The following is an 18,017-nucleotide window of genomic DNA, read 5'->3' on the forward strand; positions in this document are numbered from 1 at the left end:
AAAAGCTGACAGTGACTGGATGTTATCAGGTTAGCTGTATAACTGCATGTTTTCTGCTCTGTCTCCTACTGCAGCACATTATTCTGGCCTTCAAGTTCATCCTGGCCTTCGTTATTCCAGATGTGCCCAAGCACATACAGATCAAGCTGGCCCAGCTGGAGTTTGAGTCCTTAGAAGCACTGAAGAAAAAGGTAAGCACCTACACTGGCTGGTAAAAGTTTGGAGACACTTCGTTTGATATTTCTTATTTGATTTCAACTGTTCATTTTCTGTTATGCAAGAAAACATACATAGAAACCTTTTGTACAAATAAAACTGTTACAGTGGAAGTAAAAAGTCTATACACCCAGGTTTTTTGTGATGTAAAGCCAGAAAAATAAATAATGTTGGAAATTTCTATCTTTAATGAGATATTGCAAAGAAACAGAACGTTATTAGGAAAAATAAAACAGCATATATGCACCATCATGAAGGTAATTCTGATTAACCCCAAATAACCATACCTACTATGAAGCATGGTGATGGGAGCATCCTGTTTTGGGGCTGCATCTTTTCGGTTGGGACAGAGACTCTAGTTAAGATAGCTAGCTCCAAATATCAAGATTTTTAAATTTATTTTAAACAATTTTTCCAAATGTTTATGGTTTTTCATTTTCTATTTAGATTTGTTAGGTGTAAGCAAACCTTAAATATGTCAGACATGATTTATATTGATTTCTGGTTTTACATCACAGAAACCTGCTATTTCAGTAATCGTATGTAGACTTTTTGTATTCACTGTATTTACTAATACTTTGAGTATATTCTACAACACCCACCTTCATGTCAAGTGGTTTTGACTAACTGAAAATAACTGTTAAAAGCCTAGTTGTTCACTCAGTACACCATGTAAGAAATCTCCACTTGCTATTTTCCTCCCGGGCATATATTACTGTATGCATTGTTCACACTGTGTCAACAGCACACAAGCCCCAGTGCACATTATGAGGCAATAATCCTGGTCCAGTTAGCATTAGCTGCATGGATGCAGCTGCAGACTGGAATAAACTGAAAGATGCAGAGAGTCTACATTATTACTTATCCTTCATCACCAAATGATCCAGAGAGAACTCTGTACACTCAAACCCCGCACGTTTTGTGTGTGTGTGTGTGTGTGTGTGTGTAAATGTTGGTTAATGAGGCTGAGCTATTTTGGCACATGTTTATCACCTTGCATGCAGCAGAAGTAGGTCAGTCTTACACACAGTTGCACACGTATGTATGTGCACACATTCACCCACACAAACATGCAGCATTCTGGCCACAAAGGAAAACTGCAGCCTGTAGTCTTACTTCAGAAACACAGAAAGAACAAGACACTCAAATAAAAAATAACAATTTTTTTTAATGCTTCGAATTCAGTGTTCAGCCCAGCCAGCATTAACAATCCTCAGCATATTATTATAAATTTACATATCATAATCTGATTATAACCGAGGTTGAAAATATTCCATACTCTAGGGAGGAAAGCAGAATGCAATCTTAAACACTCACCTTCCCTGAAACTTTGGCACACTTTAACTGGATTTAATCTCTTTGGTTTTGTGCAGAGACAAGCCCATGTTCGGTAAGTGTGTTTCCATGGCTCAGTTGATACGGAACGGTTGCAATGTGAATGACAATGAGCAGGCTTTCGCTCCTGCTGTGCTGTCTAATCTCGAGTGTAGGCCTTATGTGTTCACTCCCTCAGTAACTACAGATGTGCAGTGATATGGCATCTTGCCATACTTTGAGTTATAGTGTGATATAGGTTAATGTGCTGAATTATTGAATATTATGAATATAATGAATATTATGAATGTTTGCTATTCATACGCATTATTTGGTGAGGTCCAGTACCAAATACGCTGCTCAAACAGCGGGTACTGACATTTGAAATACTTGCTAGTAATCTTGATTATTAATACTATTTTATAATGATCATATGAAAGAGAGTTCAAACACTTTATAACTCTACATATCTCAGGGTCAGGTCAATTATTATTATTATTATTGTTGTTGTTGTTATTATTATTATTATTATTATTATTATTATTATTATTATTATTAAACTCAAGCTCCGCCTAGATTAGCTGTCTTTGGCTACCATAGTTATATTAGTCAGTCTTTCGTTTAGCTTAGTATTAACAAAAAGACATAGACATATATCAGTGTGCCAAACTATCAATTGCTAATAATATTTTTATATATATGTATGTTTCTCAATAATAATGTGTACCCATAATAAATTGGGTTTACTTAAAGCTTGCAAATAGATATAGAAGTACATTATAAATATAAACTATAAACTATATATATATATATATATATATATATATATAATATATATATATATATATAGTTTATATTTATAGTGGATGTATATATGTAGGTTTTAAAACATAAAATCGTGGCATGGCTCAGCATGCTTTTGAGTAGACTGAGTTTATCTCTAATAATATATAATACAATAAACACACTAATAATGCATTATGTTAACAATTCATAATGCAAAATAAACATGGCTATGCATTTTTATAAATATTTATAGCCATGTTTATAGTGCCTTATTAATGCAGTGTAACGTGCCATGAATATGTTCATGCTTTCTTATAGACACGGTATTCATATAAACGCACCACGTGAACTCACAGCCAAGGATTGTGGAAGAAGCATTGAGGAAGCACAGTGCCCTGATTGCGTTAGTAGAACAATAATAGAATACGAACAGCACAAGGTCCTGATGCAATACACATGACGCTCATCGACGAGATGGTGCTGTAAACACAAGAAAGGAAGTCTCAAGCAGAAATGAAGCAAGGTGTGACTGCTGTGATGATTGAGAATGCTCCTCTAATTAGATGTGAAGTGATGAGGGAGGGACTGTCCAAGTTTCATCCGGCTAACATTTGTTTTAATTTAACGGAGAGTCGCAGGTCGTAAAGTACATATTGATTATATTGATTACGTTTCAGGATGATTGAAGATGTGATATTTCTAAGCTTCACACTGCTCCCCTTTTTCACAAACTCTATCTGACTCCAGCTCTGCCCTTTGCCAATGCTTTTGGTGCGTCTTCAACAACACGGCTTCATCACAATGATGGTCTTAAGCTAATAGTCTCAGCAGTGCAACCTGCTTTCGTTAGCATTTGAAGGTGCATACTTCACTTAAAGCCCATTTCAAGAAGTGCCAGATCAGTGCCACTGCCAGGACTAGCGTAGTGTACTAACAGAGATCATGAAAAAAGACCCTTACAGCATTTTAGTGAGTGCAGTGTTGTGAGTGCGATGTCAGTTCTTATACTTTTAAAACGCAGCGTTCCAGTTGCAGCCTTTCTAGGCCGGGGATTTATGTTTTATACAGTTAGCGATGCAGGACTGTACGACCAGAATGAGGCACTTGGACCACTGGTTTGGTAACAATTGTGGTTAGTTAGCATCCTGTGCCACATAGAGTAAGAAGCTCAAATATTGGGATGGGGAGGCCATTGGTAATTTTCATGAAATTTGTATTTTTAAAAGATAAATATGATACTAAAATTCAAAATGTCATTTTTTTTTCTGGGTGATATTTTTATACAGTATTTTTCATGTATGCACTTATTTCATTCCGCATAAATATTGAGCCAAATATTTTTAAGCAGACTAAAGTTGTATGGTTAATATTTGGTCACTTAACCACTTGCATGCGGTAAATCCATCAAATTTTTGATCCACTGACATCCACAGACACTTGATATCTTCCTTTGAGATTTAACTTATTTGAACATAATAGCCTACGTTCTATTCTTTATCCATTTTTATATCTGAAATGTCCATTTTTCTAAATATTCATGCAAAATAACCAACTTTACTGCGCTCCCCAAATACTTGCACTTCTCACTGTATTTAGCATTTAGCTAAGAGGCAGCAGCAGCATGTGGCCTTTGGGTCCAGCTGTTTTTCCATGTGTTCAGCAGCTTGTGAGGGTGTAGACAGTTGTCTGCAGGGGGGACAGGTCTATGTTGCTGTGGAGCAAAGGCGAAGGCTGAAAATAGCAGTCGCTCACAGGAGCTTTGGAAACCCCCTGTTAGCAGCCAGCACTGGAAAGCAACCTGCTACATACGTGTGAAGGTGGACTCTAGGAAAAGGCCACTTTGCCAATGGCTTGGGTTCCCAACTCTGGTGCTGGTGGAGCAAGAGCGCTGCTGAGCTTAGCTTCTACTTCTTACTCAGGCATGTGTCAATCATATTATGGTGATTAAGAAAATAAGAGAGGATCAAAATACCTGAGTATGCTAGAGCCCCACTACCATAACGAGGACGTTCAGGCTTTGCTAATAAATGAAAGCACTAAGCCACGAGAGGCTGTTTGTTACAGTAATTTTACCATGGTTAAGAGGTGTTGTTAAGCACTCGGCCATCTTGAGTGGTTGCTTTTTCTTAAGTGAGCGATTTGCCTTTTCTGAAAGGGGTGACAAAATACAATTTGATCAAATACAGTAATGTTCAAAAAATTTTTATCATTTATAATAATTGCAAACAGTTCTTTCATCCAAGAAATGTAGTTTGTTTAAAGTGGGCTGTGCTGGCCAAGCAACAGTTAAAGTTTTAATAACTTGGTGCATTAATACAAATTTCAGTTGATATGTATATTTTGAATTTTACAACAACCTCAAATGTGGCTCAGCCAATCAAATATACTGGCGGTTCAAGCTTTATCTAATCCTAAATATTGTTCTTTCATTCACGTTAAAAAGTATGGTGTCATGCAGACGAGTCACTGGAGGTCAAGAGCCTAGGACTGGCGCAGGATATCTGCTTAAAAATCTTGTTTCATGAAATAGCCCTTATCTCGCTGTATGTCAGCACTCACATGTAATCAAACCATCTCACGTGCTGCACATGTAGACAGGCTGGTGAAGAGATAAAGGATGTGTGCTGAATAAAAGCCGATGACGTCTAGTGCACTCATCCAGGGCTGGAGCACAGAGCATGAATAACCTCCTCTACATTACGATGCGGCTGGAGAGTAAATCACATGTAACCAGTGATGGCTGATTGCTCCAGTAACATCCTCTCCTTACGGGCAGATGGCTTGTGTTTATGTTTGCCTCTGGGATTCAGGATGAAACAGCTGCGTTTTTACCACTTGTTTGGTACCAGTTGTTTCAATTGAAGGAAGCCACAAAATCTCATAACCAAATACCATTTGCAAAGAGAGAGAGATAAAGAAGCTTAAAAAAGCAGCAGCTTACTTCTACATATAATGATCATCACTGATTAACTGATTTGAAGATGACGTCAAAAATGCTGTCATGACATTTAGAAAAGCTCGAGGATACTTGTCCTGTGTTGCATCCTGCTCTTCAGGGATGCAGAATGGAAAAAGCAGGGCAAATCAGGGCACCCGCATGATGAAGTTCGTCAGGAAGCATATGCTCTCTCGCCTCGCAGCCCGGCTGGTGTTACAGGAAAAGGAAGGAGTGAGTCGTCTGAGGCTGTCTGTCATGCCTTAAGCGCTAGACGTGTCCTTTGCTATCCTTCTGATGAGAAACGAAGCCAGAGGTGCTGTCCTGACAGACTGAAGGAATTAAATGAATCATGAGACTGGAAATGTGTCACCAGCTCTTGGCACCTTTTTTGACAATGGAATGCTCAGTGTGCTCCTGATGTTCAGGAGTGGAGTTCAGCTCCAGCACTACCTAGTGAACTTAAAGTTTGAAAGCATTTGATGTAAAGAGAACCAGCAGTATAGCAATGTTTTGATCAATCTTTACGTCTTTTAGCATTTGTCAGCTGATGCCAATCATAACTGGTTTCCACAGGCACGGTGTCATGAATTCATCTTAAATATTCTTTTTTGTCTTCTTTTCTTTTTTGAAAACTCCAGTATTTTCCAACGTAATCATATTAGTCATATATTTATCATAACGTCAGTTATAGAGCTGTAGCAATACATATGTGATGCATTCACAATGCCAAATTTGCATCCTGGAGATGTGCTGAAGCATTGTGAGAATGGACACGCTATTAATGATACCATCAAAAGCAATTGCATTTTTTTGAACATCAAAGTTCACAAACAATCAGCACAAATCAAATTGTGAAACCGGTATCAAGAATCGAATCAAACTGGGGGCCAAGTGTATCATTACATCCCTAATCGATTAGCACAGTCAGTCATTTTGAGACATTTCCCTATACTTACAGAATGAACAAAAAACATTTTGGCCTCGAAACTCACTTGTAATAGAAGCGAGTGGGCAGTTGCTGAATTCCCTGAATTAATATTTGAAATGCAGCACATATTTAAAACTGCAGCAATTACATCCAACAATGCAGGTTTTAAGATGAGACAGACATGAAAGAATGAAAGAATCTATGCAGGAACCTGTGAAAATCCCACAGGTACCACTATATTGGTAACATATTACCACAAATTCATCCCTCCTTAAAACTAGTCCCACATCTGAAATAATTTACAGATTCAGATTTACAGCTTAATGTACAAATGACTGAGGAATTTATGAAAGTGCTCAACAAAAAACGTGCCATGCTTAACTGTTTGGACAGAATTCGTCTGCCGATTGGCTGCTGTTATAAGCGCATAACAAGTCAATGAGTTTTCAGTTTTTTCTCTAAGTGTAGAGAAATGTGTCTAAATCAAGTCTGGACCAAAATGTGGACCACGGGCCACGTTGGCCTTTTAGAGTGTTTGATTTGGCCAGCCAGAAAGTTACCTTATCCCTATTCCCTCACACAATGAGAGATCAGACAGACTTTTCTACTATATATAACTCAATAAGTTCTTATTTTCCTTTTAAATTGTATTTTTTTAGGCATTTTAGTAACAAAATATAGTGTAGTCATTATTTATTATTATTATTATTATTATTATTTTGTATACTGCTTGCCTTTTTGGACCTTGACCTGCACTTTGGGCCCTTAAGGCAAAAGGTTTGTGTACACCTGGTCTAAATTATTCTGCATTGTAATTGACTGTATAGTAAAGATGGCACAGACAGAGATTAAGCTGGAGTGTTTCTTTAAGGTCTGAGTCTTTAACATATTTATGTTTACCAGCTGTATGCATGTTTCAGCTGATTTAGTCAAGAATGGCAAACAAATCAGCAGTTTCTGCTTGGAACAATCATCTCTGAGGCTGTGTGTGAAGAGTCTTTCTCTGCCACAGCTACTGTTAAAAAAAGCTTTTAAAGCGCTCTGCTACAGCTTCCTCACATAATCAATACAAACATGTCCAAGCAATTATCCCAACATGCATATTACAGCCTCCTGTGGAAACCAGAGCATTTGCTCTGCTTAGATGAGGACGGTAGGGAATGGCTGCCAACTTTCTTTGGACTTTTGACTCGAAATCTTTTTCAATGCAAATCCAGCCTCAGAGGGGATGAGTTTCTTCAGATGGCTCCCGATTTCTTTTGGCTTCATGAGCATGTCAAATGAGCAGAAACTGGATCTGAAAGAAAATAAATTACCTTCTTAGACAGATGGGTTCAATATTCTTACTGGCTTGACTTGGTTCAAGTTTATTTTCAAAGGTGGAATATCCTTTACCACTTTTATGAAATCAATCCATTAACCTGGCAAAGCTTGGTCTAGCTGCCTTCCAGCCATTCTAAAAGTGAACCATTTTTAGCCTTTGGAAAAAACATCATTTAATGTTCCACTGTTTCTACAGTTTTTAATGAATAACAGAAAAAGCTTACTGAACACAGTGGTAACAGTATTGTTTGTGGCCCTTTTTAATTACCACTCTTGTGCTTTGAGAGGTAACCGAAGGCCAGACGAAGGCGCAGTAGAAAGCACGGTGTCAGCACATCTGCCTGCATTGATCTCGCCTTTGGCTTGAAAAGTTAATTGCACATAACACTTTTTCATTGAGGATGTAATTTACTCTGGTTTGCAGGCAGCTGAATTAATTGATTAAATGTAGCTCAGGCTGCATCAGTCTGGGGAATGTCCTTAATGGAGGAAAAAAGCTGTATATTTAAAAATAATTCAATCTTCTTGAAAGTCTCCAGGCCTGGCGGATGAATTTAAGTCCCTCATAAGTTGCAGTGCAATGCGGTTTATGAGCTTTGGTTGCCTTTTTTTCCCAGAGGCAATGTGATTTTGAAGATTTAGTTGTTCCCTTTACTGTTGCTTTTTTAAGAAGCCGTCAAAATAGCATGTCATTTATTCTTTTAATATCAGTGCTTGTACCCACCACTTTCACTTGAAGTGTGAATCATTCAAGATCAGACATTTCTGAGTCATACGAGCTACTAAGGGCTTCTGTGCTGTTTCTATACTATGCTCTTCTGTCAGTATGTTTTATATACAAAGCTGTTTTTTGCTTTAAGAAATATAAAACACAGCTGCATTTCCAGCAACTTCCTGAATGACTCCCTGCTTCTGCTTTGATTCTGGCCTGTAGTCAGATTTAACCCTAAATGTAAATCACAACATTAATATATGGACATTCTGGCTGTTTTTTTTTTCTTTTCAGAAAATGCTGGAGGCCGCAGAGATCCCAAAGACCGATAAGTAACGAGGAGCAGGGAGGCCAAAAACAGCGCAGACTCTGAGCATGCAGATTTAAATCGGCATATGAAGAAGCTGCCCCCAGGTGTTTACATACAGTGTATAATACAGCGTTACATATAACTAAGCACGAATATGCACTCCTGGCAATGTCCTTCACAAAGACTGCTTACTTTGCTGACAGTGCAGGCCTCTGGGTCTCAGTCCATTTACTGCATCTTATCTGGAACAATTCCAGTTTGAGCTTTACTCTTTAATTATTGTCTCCAGGTGATTTTAACTGGGTTGTATGTGGAGCTGATTTTAAAGGATGTCAAAATACATGTTGTCCCTAAGAACTTATAAAAGAGTGGGCAGTGCCTTTATTTATCAATATATCAGATCACGCGCATTACTGCTTTTGTGTACCGATGTCATGTGCACACTACATGGTACTTGAAGCCAAGAAGACTTGATACTCCATTCTCTGAAAATAAATAACTATTACAATAACAAGTGTGCTGCTTTATTTGCTACCTGGCCTCAGTTTGTGTTGATTATATGCAAGTCAGTATCTGAAGGGTATGAATTTGTCATTACATTAGGCTTCATGTACTGGTTTTCTAGGCTATATACAGTGTAGTGGTCTCTGTATAGGTGGATATACTCTACTTTGTAAGGGATCCCAATATGCTCAATAATTAAAGGATCCTAAGCTGATATAAAAGTCAGTTTAAGAAAAAAGGATTAAATAAATTCAGTTAAATGTACTACAGTCCATAAGACTATGAAAATAACATTATTTTACATAAGTGCATTAATTCATGTATCAAGCATGAAAGTTTAATAATAAAAAAATAGCTGTCACACTCAGCTTTATGCTTTTTTATTTAGAATGCTATGCGTTGTAATACTAAGTTTTATCTGTGATAGTAGCATGATAGTGAGAAGCAACACATGGCACATGCTTGCTGGTTATTCGACTCATGCTGTCTTTACTCTCAACGGTCACAATCACAGACGTATCTCACTGTTTTTGTAAGCGCATACCATACTTTAGTCTCCCTAGAGATAGGAATATGCCCTATACCTGCGCATACCTGCCACTACACTGTAAGTCATTTACCCATTTTATACAACAGAAACTCTCATACTCACTGGAAAGATGTGGTGTTTGGATTTTGTAATTAGCAGATGAGGCAGTTCTTCAGAATGCAAATAGCCTTTAAATTGCACTTCAGTTGACTTGATCTGTACCTTGCTACCTGATTTATTGACAGGCTAATTTTTCCCGGCAGGTAAAATAGCATGGCTGTCAAAGTTTCTTTGTGTGGAGAATACCGTTGGTACTGCTAGCTTTTTAATCAGTGCAAGGCTAACTGCTTCAGTTTGATAGTAAATGAGGTGTAAATCTCTGACCTCAAAACAATTAAATTACAGCTTTTTATGAAACAATTTAGTACATCCTGAAATCTCAAATTTCATCCCATTCATTTATAATTATGTTGATAGAATTTAGAATTATTGTTGGAGTCAATTTACACACTAGTGGAATACAATTAAACAATAATAAACAGTACAGTTTTTTTTATTTGAAAATATCCTGAGAATTGTATAAATGTACTTTATTGAATATTATTATAAATGAAACAAAACGAAATTAAATCACTACCTTCCGATTGCATTTGTGCATTTTAACAGCCCTAATCTGAGGTGGGCTTCATGATGGTACTCGCAGTGGACTGGTAGATGTGACGAAAAATGCTGCATCACCAAGCCTGGGGAACTTAAGGACAGCCTGAAGACACGCTGTGCTTAAGCACTCTGATGCCTTTTAAGATGAGTCAGACTGGAAACAAACACATACATACGGTCCACTAACCACAGCATCAGGGCAGTGTGAAAGGTCATCGTAGTCATAGTGCGCAGGACAGCTCTAACTAGGGCACAGCTTATCCCCGCCTGCCCAACCTCTAATGCCTCTCAGTCATTTATTCCTAGTGTGTGGGGACAGTGACAAGCTGGAACAAACTGAGGTGTGTGTGTGTCTGATGGCCTGGACAGCGCTGGGTTACTTGAGACATCTGGCAGCAAGAGTTGGCAGTAAATTACGGTCGAAAACCTTTCAACAGCAGCAGTTTGAGCCACCACTTTATGTCATGTTTTAACTTCTCTCCTAACACTGGCCAGTCAGGTGAAGAACACTCAGCAAGAATGTTCTCCCCTCTGCAAATCCACATCACGGTTTGGTAAACAAGAACTCTTTTGGCTGTGACTCGGTAGCTTTTGGGTTAGATCCCAGCTGATGGCTACTGTCATTACACCCTTGAGGAACGCACTTACTTCCAAGCCACTCCAGAGTTACTGCTGTTATTCTAAAACTATGCTTAACCCTTGGTGGAGTTATAAATGATACATTTTAGCTGACAAATAATTGCTATAAAAATACCTGCAATTAACAATTTGTATTTTTTAGTCATTGTATGCAAACATTGTATAAGTACAATCCTAATGTGGCCAAATTGGCCAATTAGCCATATCACTAGTCAAGCTCAAATAAATAAATAAACATTCATCATTGCTGCAAGATGCCTGTGAAGAAAATGGACATTGATCCAAATGTTTTGATGACATTCTGTGCTGTGAAAATGCAACGCTTCTTCAACAGACAGGATGCATAATCCAAACGTCCTAGCACCAGTCAAAAGTTAGGACTTCTGTTTTTGTGAGACTCATGATGTGGCTATTTTTTTTTTTAAACATATATTTGCCTTAAGCATCTGATAAACACCCTCAATTCACAATGTTGTGATGTAAACATGATTGTGAAAACTAACAGCAGTGGAAAATAATTAAATAATTGCGATTGATGTAACTGTGACAGGTCTATCTCCTCATTATGATCACAAATGTGGAGTCAATTGGAAGTTTGGAATCTGCATTTCTGACACTTGTTTCAATACATCATGCTTTTCCTACAGCCAGTGACTGTTTCTAAGGGTTATTTGGCGTCCTGGAAGCCAGTTTTCACATTACAAGTTAAGAAACCGGTGACCAAGGTGCGAAATAGAGGGGGTCCTGGAGGGCTCTGGGGAGCTCTTAATTAATCTCTTGGACCCCCCTGAATGTCTCAAAATAAAAATTCTAAGGGGTCCCTCATAAACTTATGACATTATGTTCATTAGGGTAAAATTAGGTGCTCAAATACAAATTCAGGGAAAGGTCACTGTTTAGCCTGCTTCACCCACAAAACTGTGAGCTTCTGTCTTTGACATTCTTAGAGACTCAGCACTGGTGTGCCTCAGGGTGGCGCTGTAGCAAATTGGTTCACCTTATTTGTCCTTCATGGCCTAGCAACTGTAACTATACCCGACATACCTCTGAAAAACTTTACAATACTCCACACCCTATTTTTAAATCTCAAAACTTGCCCAATTTCCCAAGAGATATGTAGAAAGGGTGACTTTCCCAAACCGAAGACGAGAGATGTGTAAGATCTGTGTGTGGAAGATCACATTAGCAAATTAAAAAACAACATTCTTCTAAAAGAAGAATTGCTAAACCAAACATTTTGCTGCCATTGAAGCTAGCATCAGTATCACTATGGCAAGTGAATTTGCAGCAAACATGGGACCCCCGAATACCAGGGGGTATTTCACAAACTGCCTGTGACCACCTCCTGGAACAAAAGGGTTTGCTTCCTGCCTTTAGTGAAAAGCATATGTACAAAACAATAAATAAACATGAATTTAACATAGTTTGGTTTTAAGAAGCCCTTACGGTGTTTTGATAGCATATGCTGTAGTAAACATACAAAAAAAAAAAACAAAAAAAGACAGAAGGCCAAATGTAAAGACATTTTCCACAACATTTAATTTTTCGGACATTACCATAGCTATATGTAACTTCTGAGGACAAATTTCAACAACAAAACATTTATTCATTTTGCTTTTTCACTGTCGTTTTTCTTTATAAGTCAGTACATGGTTTTGGTCCAGTAACATTTTGTGGTGGTTCTTTTCCCTCAACGTACGTGGATCAATTATGTCAAACGTACAACACATGCACATGTCATTTCACCTGTTTACATCAGGGTAGGACAAAAGTCTGAGACTGACATTATGAATATAGCACTGGTTTCTTTTTCAACTTTGCTAAATTTGTTTGAGACACTCAGAACTAATAAGGCTATATTACAGCTATGAACCAAGATGGCCAACACTGCAGTTCTATAGAGAGCACCATATTTACATCAATATTTACAGACCTTATTGTTTAAAAAGAAAAACAAAAATACTCAAGATAATTTTTTTTTTTCGGTCAAGTGAGCCATTCTAAGGCTGTACATGTTATGAAATATAAAACAAAAATATGTATATTTACAAATAGCTGCAACTTATAGCTTATTGCCAATGCCCTTTAAAATCTCTTACCCTACCCCACTCCACTCCACTCTGGTTCAGCATGGGCCCTTTATAGCTTTGATCTCCCCCTCTACACCAGGTAATGGTCATTCACAAGCCAACTCCTGACGCTGTATTTCCTGAAAGAGTGGCCACATGTAAGAAGCTTGTTAAGGTTTCAAGAATACCTGGAGCCAGGCTGCTAGGTGATGAACCAGCACGGCTTTAACTCTAAAGCCAACCCGATGCCTGTTTTCAACACAGCATTTTAATCAGCAGTCTTTTCGAACAAAATAAACTTTTAAAAACATATTTACATACCCTATAGACATCTAAGGCCAGTCTTAACTGAAGACTGGCGCATACAGTAACATAAGTGTGAATTGCGAAAGAAAAAAGGAAAAAGACTAAGGTGAGAACAGCTGGGCTGAGATTTAGAGCTTAACACCACCTAGGAATTCATTTCCTAGTGTGGAGAGAATTATGCAGGTCTTAATTTTTCACCTTTCCTCCAGGAAAAGAAAATAAGCCTTCAGAACACAGCCAAAGTTTTGAGCATTGTTGTCTTAACGGATTCCTTACAGATCGGTACAGTGGATGCAGCACGGAGCTGTGCAACTCCAGCAAGCCTACTTTCTCCAAACCTGTGGGCCTCGCATACTACTGCAGTGCCAAGACCCAGTCGTCTTAATATCTACATGTTGATGCACGAGGACAAACGAATATGCATACTGTTTGGATATGAATGTTACTTCTTTGGATGTATTTTTAAATAATTATATTCAGTGGGTTTTCGAAAAGTTCAATTACAAATTCAGTCGCACTACACACACTATCCTGCTTTATCTGTGTTCACGTTGTAGTATATATATTTAAAACTTTAAGACTGAATTGGCAAACTAAAGCTTATTTATCAGAACCACAGGAAAACAATGTCAGTATATCACAAATTCCAAGTTACACAGATCCTCTTGTACTTCTTACAAGAAACAGTTTGATTTCCTGACTGATTGTCAGTAAAGTTTTGTGTTAGGAAAATACCTCATTAAAAGGAAAAAAGCACATTCAATCGTAGATGTAAAAACTGCTTGTTATTAGTATTCACAATTCTTTTAAATAATAAATCCTGCTGAAAATAGTTTGAAAGTCAAAAACCACTATTATACACTATTCAATGTGTAACTGAATTATCAAATAAGATAATTTGCTAGATTGTAAACTGGTGATTTAGTTTAAGACGTGGGCAGTAATTAAACCTGGTGCTGTTTCTTCAACATCAGCTATTGTTTTATTAATAAAATAGGCTTTTGGGAATTTAAGTGCTCATATTAACTAGCATGTGCTACTATGTCACACTTTTGGTTATATTTATTTATCTTTATTAAATATTTTATTGTCATACAGATCTACAATTCTATTTGATTGACTGGCCAATGCCCAACCACGTACTCCATCTTAAGCGCTTTTTCAGGAGATTAAAAGTCATGGGAAAAGAAGTAGAGAAAACAACAATCAGCAGGGAGTCAAATGTAAAACGTTGAGTGGGACTAAAAAGGACCCTCTTTCAAAAACAAAAAAAAACAAAACAAAAAAAAAGGCTAGCAGCGTGCACCTCATAAAATCCCAAAAAGAAAAAAAAGGAACTCAATAAATATGTTGTAAGAATGATTAAGACGACATAGAAGGCAGGTGGCAAAAAGGTCTGCTGAGGGTCAGGAAAGGTCATACACAGCTACTGGAAGAGTACTCAAGTCCTCATTATGCTACAAATATGGCGATAAGAGCAATCCGCTACGAGGACCAGTCATGCGACCCGCCATCATATGACCTGGCAGCAGCTGGCCTGGGCAGACGTACAAAGCAGCCCGTCCCTTGGGCTCCTCTGGATGTTTACGGAGATGGTTTTTTCACACAGAGGTAGCTGGAGCACATTGTTTTTCAAGTTCAGGTTGTTCTCCTTGGCTAGACCTAGTCCATTCAGCATGGTTGCCGTTTGGTCCGGGTAACGCTCCACTGACCCGCCACTGACATTCCTAGCGTGACCAGGCATGGCCACCTTGTCCAGGCTGCTGTTGGAGCCGATGCACATCTTCCAGGAGGACTTCTCCTGAACTTTGACGCTAGAGAGGCTCTGCGGGTCGATGATGAAATGTCCTCCTCCACCTGCTCTTGAGCTGCGAAACTGTGAGCTTAAACACAGGCTCATGAGCTTTAGGCTCTCCACCAGTTCCCCGGCACTCCTGGCCGCGCTGCGCGTGGATCCGGACGAGGGGTTGTTGCTGCCGCTGGAACAGCTGGATGGGCTTCCCTGTCCTTTAGAACCCCCTCCCCCGCCTCCTGCATTCCCACCACTACCTCCACTACCGTTGCTGCCGCCTCCAGGGGGGCTACCTCTGTCCGGTCCAGAGTTGCCCTCCCCTGGGGGTTTGCTTTGTCCTCCACTGCTGCCACCCCCTCCATTCCCCCCAGAGTTTCCTGGCGGTCCTTCACTGCTGTCCCTCCGGTTCCAGCTGTATGTGAACCCGGATTCTTTGTCCAAGCGCCGGCGGTGGCTCTCAGAGTCGTCATCGCTGGTCTCCGAGCTGGAGCAGCTGGAGCCGCGGCCTTGGCTCTTGCGGCGGTGGTAGCGCTTTTGTGCTGTGCCGGGTGATGCCATGTTCATCTTAAGACGGCTGAGCTTGGGTGGCAGGCTCTCGTCCATGTCAAAGTCGTCGTCCGACTCGCCCTCCTCCTCGAAGATCTGATTAAGCACAGGGGCGCTCTTGCGTGATGTCAGACGGTTGGTGATGGATGGTGGCTTGCGGCGCAGGATTACCTGGGTGGGTAGTGGAGATGGCTCTTGCTCCTCCTCTTCCTCCTCATCCTCCTCCACCCGGAAGAGGCAGGTGCGCTGCTTGGCAGAGGCTGATGCCGGTAGGGCCACACCGCTGGCTTTGAGGGGATTTGGAGGGACAGGGGCTGTTGGGCCGGATGGAACGGAGCCACCGCATGCCTCGTTGCTCTCCTCCCGCCGGCCCAGCTCCAGGAGCCCTTTGCTGCGGTGGCCGTTCAGCAAGTTCTCAGCACTGCGGGCCGGAGACTGTGGTCCCCCTGCGTGAGAGATGGACGAAGCCGCCAGACTGTCCTCAATGTCCTGGTGCATGTCGATTTTAGTTGGCCAGGATTGCCTGTGAAAAAAATAGACATTGATCCGAATCATTTTTTTGATGACATTTTGTGCTGTGAAAATTCAGCACTCTCTTCAACAGACAGGAGGGGTAATCCAAACTACAGAAAACTATTCCTGGTACACAACAATGGTATAATCTACATAGATACATCCAGAAATGGCTAACTGACTGAAGTATCACAGAACAGCCATTTGGAAACAAATGAACCTTCATGACGGAGACAGTCCTTGACAAAAGGCAGACCTGATTCTCCAGCCAAGCCTTTAACAACCCACTGAATAGAGGGGCATGGTGAATCACAGGATGACTTGCAGACTTAATGTCCTGCTTTTGCTTTGGTGCTGAATAAAGGAACGTGTTGTAATGAGTTTATCTGCGCAAAAAAAGAAACCAGCATTGCCTTAAAGGGGTATGAAGCTAAGTGACTCATATGAATAGTACTTACTGCATTGTACACTCTTAGGTTGTCAAAACCACAGCTAAATCTTTTTCCACAAAACTTCTGTTGGTATGGCGACAAGCCAAACAGGGCAACATGATCGTGTCCTAGCACAGAGACAATACTGAGAGCAACAATACAAAGACTGAAAGAAAAATCTGTAGAAAGGCCACTTGCTCAGAATTCTCACCACATACAAACAGAAGCATTTTGTGTGTTTGTAGTTCAATTAAAAGCCAACTCTTTGTACTTTGTTGCAGCATTCCTGTATCTACTAGTCCTCCATAATTTGTTTAAAAAACATTCTGAATAAATAGATTTCAAAACGACCAAATGAGATGGATGTAGTAGATACCATTTATATGCATATCCCCTCCTCTCTCCTCTGCTTCTAGACAGTAGCAGCAGGATCACTGCTTTTCTAGGTCAGTCCAAACCAATTTCACAGCCCTTAAACACATTTGTCACCCTGCACAGAGTTCAGCGGCAGAGACAGAATATGTGCTGGCTGTCCTTAGAGTGCAGTGAGAGACAGAAACCCTCACATCCAGCAGAACCAGCCTCAAGGGGAGACCATTACTGAATCCTGCTCCTCCATCAGGACCGCTTGAGCTAATGTGTGCCAGCGAATGGATGTTAGCTAAGACATACAGTCAAACTTTGCTCTGGAACTACTCATTTATATCCTCTGTCTTTCTCTTATTTTACTGGCTAATCCAGAAGAGACACCAAAGAGCAAAACAGCTGATGCAGAGAACTTGGAAAATCAGTTCAAAACAACTGAAACAGAGCAATCCAAGACTGTCAATGAGGCAACCACTTTACTCTTGAGTCAGTTTTGGTCAATTTCAGTGTACAAGAGGGCTCATATTTATATAGGGCTGGGAATCTCTAGGCACCTCACAATTCGATTACGATTCAGAGGGCTGCGATGCAATTATAAAACGATTATCGATGCATCTTGATGCATCTTTTTTTTCTATATAGTATTTATATTTTCTCACTGTGTGAGCTCAAGTTTCGAGTTCAAGTTTATTTGTCACTTGCACAACATGTCAGGACATTTATGCATTGAAATGCTTGTGGTGAGGCTCAGCTAATCACTCTACAGAAAGTAAATAAGTAAAAATAAAAATACAAGAAAAAAACCAACTGAAATATATTAAATATACACAAAATATACAAAAAAAATATATACAGAATATAGAGACAATATACATTTGACTAAGTGACTAAGTAACTCGGTGTCATTGTTATTTAAAGTGACTTGGTACTTTTAAAGCAAAGTATTTGTAATGATCCATAATGAATTTACTTCCAATATCTTTTTTAATAAAACAAATGGAAGTGATGTGGCAAGTGAACTAGAAGGCTCTCATTCACTGCTCTTGTTTAGAGCACATGAGACGCTGCTGCTAATTATCTGCGATAAAATGAGCAGTTACAGTGAAATAAGATCCAGTGGTGATGGACGTCCACG

General features: G+C 39.5%; 2 protein-coding genes across 3 annotated transcripts in view; one reads left to right on the top strand and one right to left on the bottom strand.

Moving 5' to 3' along the window:
* ano10a (anoctamin 10a) overlaps positions 1–9,392 on the top strand; it is a 33,753-nt gene extending 24,361 nt beyond the window's left edge. The window contains exons 13-14 of the mRNA XM_036585516.1: positions 75–191; positions 8,512–9,392. Of these exons, the coding sequence (XP_036441409.1) occupies positions 75–191; positions 8,512–8,553 (159 nt within the window). The 3' untranslated portion in view covers positions 8,554–9,392. The remainder of the gene's footprint in view (positions 1–74; positions 192–8,511) is intronic.
* Positions 9,393–12,373: 2,981 nt separating this feature from the next.
* Positions 12,374–18,017, bottom strand: part of snrka (SNF related kinase a) — a 42,622-nt gene continuing 36,978 nt past the window's right edge. For both annotated transcript variants that reach the window (XM_036585535.1, XM_036585527.1), the window contains exon 6: positions 12,374–16,095. In XM_036585535.1, coding sequence (XP_036441428.1) covers positions 14,748–16,095 — 1,348 coding nt within the window. In that variant the 3' untranslated portion in view covers positions 12,374–14,747. The remainder of the gene's footprint in view (positions 16,096–18,017) is intronic.

This window comes from Colossoma macropomum, unplaced genomic scaffold (assembly GCF_904425465.1).
Source record: "Colossoma macropomum unplaced genomic scaffold, Colossoma_macropomum, whole genome shotgun sequence".
Lineage (NCBI taxonomy): Eukaryota > Metazoa > Chordata > Actinopteri > Characiformes > Serrasalmidae > Colossoma > Colossoma macropomum.